The sequence below is a fragment of the Centruroides vittatus genome, unplaced genomic scaffold (assembly GCF_030686945.1).
Source record: "Centruroides vittatus isolate TY-2023 unplaced genomic scaffold, ASM3068694v2 scaffold_386, whole genome shotgun sequence".
Taxonomy (NCBI): Eukaryota; Metazoa; Arthropoda; class Arachnida; order Scorpiones; family Buthidae; genus Centruroides; species Centruroides vittatus.
This window is the reverse complement of record NW_027122706.1, coordinates 4,553,126-4,558,019: the sequence shown is the minus strand read 5'-3', so window position 1 is coordinate 4,558,019 and position 4,894 is coordinate 4,553,126. Positions and strand designations below refer to the sequence as shown.

The 4,894-nt window shown below is 41.9% G+C and overlaps 1 protein-coding gene across 1 annotated transcript; it reads left to right on the top strand.

Moving 5' to 3' along the window:
- Positions 1–368: 368 nt before the first annotated feature.
- On the top strand, positions 369–1,085 carry LOC136988795 (uncharacterized). Its single transcript, XM_067286758.1, has one exon. It carries the CDS (start codon positions 369–371, stop codon positions 1,083–1,085), a length of 717 nt encoding a protein of 238 aa, XP_067142859.1.
- Positions 1,086–4,894: the final 3,809 nt, after the last annotated feature.

Here is a 4,894-nt window from a genome sequence, read left to right as displayed (position 1 = left end):
CCCACGTGTTTGCCGTGCGTGGTGTCTCGTATGCCGGAAAGGGGGATCCTGGTAGTTGAGGGGCAACATAACATCCCCAACACACTGCTTTGGCCCCTGTTTCAGATAAACGGGAGACTCAAATCAGGCTCCGTTTGAGTCAATCGGTTGGTCGTTGAGTCATTGTTGACCTCGGCTTGGAGTCAACCGATCGATGCAGACTGGGCGGACACGTCAGACAAGGTGTGCTCTTCTCGACTGCATTGTGAGGGTATAGCTCCTGGGAAACCCTGGTGTGACGGTCTATAGGAGTCTCCCATGTGACGGCATCCCCTTGTTGGGCCCCATGGTGGGTGGGGTCACTAGGAGCTGAATATAAATTATTAAATATGGATTTCAAACATTCAAAACAAGCAGAGACCAAAGAAAAGACCTCCAGACAACCTGCTTACTTAATAGTGCATGCAACTGGAGAGAAACCTCTCGCTAAGTGTTCTCCTTTTTTGATTCAAAAGCTATTTGAATCCACTATTGGGCATTTTAAAAAAATCCAAAAATTGAGGTCAGGGGACCTACTAGTAGAAACAGCCTCTCCTCAACAAACAACAAAGCTTCTGACAATGACGATTCTTGGAGACATGGGAATATCGGTCACACCACATGGATGTTTGAACTCATCACGTGGTGTGATATCTAAATTTGACTTGATGTCTGAAGATGAGTCAGACATTCAGATTGGCCTCTCAAATCAAGGTGTCACTTCTGTCCGACGCATTTCGATCCGTCGAGACGGCAAGTTGATACCCACAAAACATTTGATTCTCACATTCAACAACCCGACACTGCCATCTTCTGTCACAGCAGGATATCTGCGCTGCGCAGTTCGTCTGTATATTCCAAATCTGCTGCGTTGCTTTAAATGCCAGCAATTTGGACATTCCCAGACGTCTTGTCGAGGCAAAAGCTTATGTGCACAGTGTGGGACTGAAGGTCACGAGAGTACTGAATGTAAAAGTACCCCATGCTGTGTAACTGCAAGGATCCCCATCCAGCCTACTTCCGAAAATGCCCTGCTTGGCAGAGGAAGAAAGAGATCCAGAGAGTGAAAACCATTAACAACCTACCATATCCAGAGGCTCGGCACATGGTCACTTCAAGTGCACCACTTAAACAGAAGACATTTGCAGCTGTTTTGAAATCCACAAACACATGTGGAGTTCAAACAGATATTTCTGTTTCTCCAAAAGAATCTCTCACTCGCCATGAGAAATGTTTACTGATCCCAACAAAAGAAACACCAGAAAAGGAGAATACAAAACAAAAAACACCCCTACCTAAAACAGGGGTAATAACGAGAAACCTGGGTTCTAAAAAGGCTAGTAAGAACTCATTAAACAAACAGAGAGTGAAAGCAGCTCTCTCTAAATCTAAAAAATCAGAGGCTCAGTCTGTGAGCAAGTTCTCTGATATCTCTGATGAAGAGAATAATGTGGAGGTTACAAAACCAATGTCACCTCCAAAAGAGAGACCCCCTGTTAAATTAAAGAAGGATACCCTCGTAAAGAATGCTGCCTCAAACACATAATGGATTATAAAATAATCCAATGGAACTGTCGTGGTTTCCGCAACAACAACTCTGACGTTAAACACTTGACATCATCTACCACATCTCTCTGCGTGGCACTCCAGGAAACACATCTAAAACCTGGAGAAAGAATTTCTTTTAAAGGATTCAATCTTTACCGTAAAGATGACGACAGCCACACCCTTGCCAGTGGAGGTGTGGCTGTAATGGTTTCAAACCTCATCCCGTCTTTACCGGTACAAATTACAACAGAGCTGCAAGCTGTGGCAGTCAGAATTTCAATTGGCGTTACTGTCACAGTTTGTTCCATATACTTGCCACCAGATGTCAGAGTCAATGAGGACGAATTGGATGACTTGGTTGAACAACTGCCGACTCCTGTTCCTTCTACTCGGTGATTTCAATGGCCACAATCCAATGTGGGGCAGTCACGATATCAATCGTCAAGGCAGAGCCATTGAAAGATTCATAGGTAATCACCAGCTATATTTATTTAATACTGGAGAAGTGACATACGCTACTTCCATGCCCCAACAAGTACATTTCACTGCCATTGATCTATCATTAGCAACCCCAAATCTGTTTTCAGCGTTTACATGGGAGGTTGGATCTAATCCACTTTCCAGTGACCACTTCCCAATATTTTTAAAATATCGAGGCAGAGAAAGCTGTGAAACAGCCCGTCCACCACGCTGGAAATTTGAAACAGCAGATTGGCCTGCATTTTCCTCTTTGGCTAACATCACTGAGGAAATGGTCAATACTGCTGACATCAATGATGCAGTAGAAGTTGTCACTTCCAGTATTATTCAGGCAGCCGAAAAAACAATGGGAAAAACGTCAACCAGATATCCAAAACGTCCAAAACCATGGTGGGATCAGAATTGCGAGGCAGCATTTAAAAAACAAAAGAAAGCATGGGGGATTTTCAGAAGATACCCCACTGCTAACAATTTGGTTGCTTTTAAAAAAGCAAAGGCAAATGCCAGAAGAATCAGGAGGCAAAGCCAAAGGGATTCTTGGAGGAAGTATGTATCTAGCATAACATCTTCCACCAGCTCAAAAGCAGTCTGGGATAAAATCCATAAAATTAATGGGAAATATGCTTCTCATTCTCTGTCCATGTTGGAAAATAATGGCACAATAATCAGTGATATACAAGGTATTGCTGATTTGTTTGGTGAAACATTTTCGTCTTTATCCAGCAATATTATGTATACAACAAATTTTCAGGCTTATAAAGTCCAAACTGAAAAACAATATTTAAACTTCCATTCTCCATCTAATGAGGAATATAATGTGCCATTCAGCAGAATTGAACTATGTACAGCAATCTCTCGCTCAGGGAATACTGCTGTAGGCCCGGATAAAATCCACTACAGCATGATTAAAAATCTGTCAGACAATTCTCTCAGTAATCTTCTGAATCTGTTTAACAGAATATGGGCAGAACATACTTTTCCTGACTCTTGGAGGCTATCTATTATCATTCCCATTCCCAAGCCAGGTAAAGACTGCAAGAATCCCTCTAATTATAGACCAATTTCTCTGACTAGTTGTCTCTGCAAACTTTTTGAGAGAATGGTAAACAGATGCCTGATGTTCCTCCTAGAGGAAAAGAACTACTTTTCACCACATCAGAGTGGATTCCGTAGGAACAGAAGTACCACAGACAATTTAGTAAACCTTGAAACATCTATACGCGAAGCGTTTGTTAGACGACAGCACCTAGTGTCTGTGTTTTTCGATATAGAGAAGGCCTATGATCGCTGCTGGCGATACGGAATACTACGTGATCTGCATGAATTTGGACTGCGGGGTAATTTGCCAATTTTTATAAAAAACTTCCTACAGAATCGAAGATTCCAAGTCAGGATGGGCAACACTTTGTCTAGGCCTTTCACACAAGAAGAGGGTGTTCCTCAAGGTTGTATTTTGAGTGTGACTCTGTTCTTAATCAAAATTAATAGCATAGCTAAGTGTCTTCCTTCCAGTGTGAAACACTCCTTGTATGTGGATGACTTTCAGATCTCCTGTCAGTCTACTAACATGAGTTTTATTGAAAGACAACTGCAAACCTCTCTAAATCGGATAGACAATTGGTCCAAGATCAATGGTTTTACTTTTAATGCAGAGAAGATTTCGTGCATCCACTTTTGCCGAAGGCGTGGTTTGCACCTGGACCCGGAAATTCACCTAAATGGGGTTAAAATCCCAATGGTCAACGAAGCAAAATCTTTGGGTGTCGTGTTTGACCATAAATTGATGTTCTTACCACACTTGCGCAATTTGAAGAGTAGATGTTTAAAATCTCTGAACCTTTTAAAGGTATTATGCTGCTCATTCTGGGGAGCAGACAAATGTTCAATGCTCAGAATATATAGAGCCCTTGTTCGCTCTAAGCTTGATTATGGATGTATTGTGTATGGCTCTGCGCGAGAATCTACTCTTCGAATGCTGGATCCAATCTACCATCAAGCATTGCGTTTGTGCACTGGTGCGTTTCGAACTTCTCCTGTCCAAAGTTTGTACATAGATGCTTATGAGCCTCCACTATCTCTTAGGAGAGAGCAGTTGTCTTTGTTTTATTACATTAAACAGAAATCTCTGGCTAAACCTTCAGTTTATTGTAGAGTATCAGATACTCAGCTGAAAAGATTATTTACAGCTCGCCCAAGTTGTGTCCCTACATTTGACATTAGAATGGAGAATGTAAGCAGCACGATTGACCTGGACACAAGCAACATCTCACAGGCTGAGGTCGATAATATATCACCTTGGTCAACTCCTGTGATAAATGTTGACATTAGCTTAAAGCAGTTTCCTAAGGAATCCACCCCGGACTACATCTATAGGCAGCACTTTGCAGAAATTCAACACCACGACAGGAATTTAATTCCTATTTATACTGATGGATCGAAATCGGTTGACTACGTTGGTTCAGCCTTTGTCTGCCAGGATGAGATCGTGGCAGAACAAATTGCACCGAATTCTTCTATCTTTACTGCAGAGTTGCAGGCTATTTACCTAGCCTTAAAATATGTAATTAGGAAAGGTCATCGTCGCTGTGTTATTTACACTGACTCAGTTAGTGCACTTCAGGCTTTGATCTCACATGAACCTAGTTCTCACTCTATAGTGATTAAAATTCGCAAACTGTTTTGCCATCTTATTGCGAGTAATATTCTTGTAAAATTTTGTTGGGTCCCAGGCCATGTAGGTATAAGAGGGAATGAAGAAGCTGACGCAGCTGCAAAGTCAGCAAGTCCTTCTCAGCATACAATGTTTATTGAAGGAGGTGACTTGAAGCTGGTCGTTAAAAAACGACTA

Coding starts and splice junctions, on each gene's coding strand:
- LOC136988795 (XM_067286758.1), top strand. CDS start 369: ATGGATTTCAAACATTCAAAACAAGCAGAGACCAAAGAAAAGACCTCC.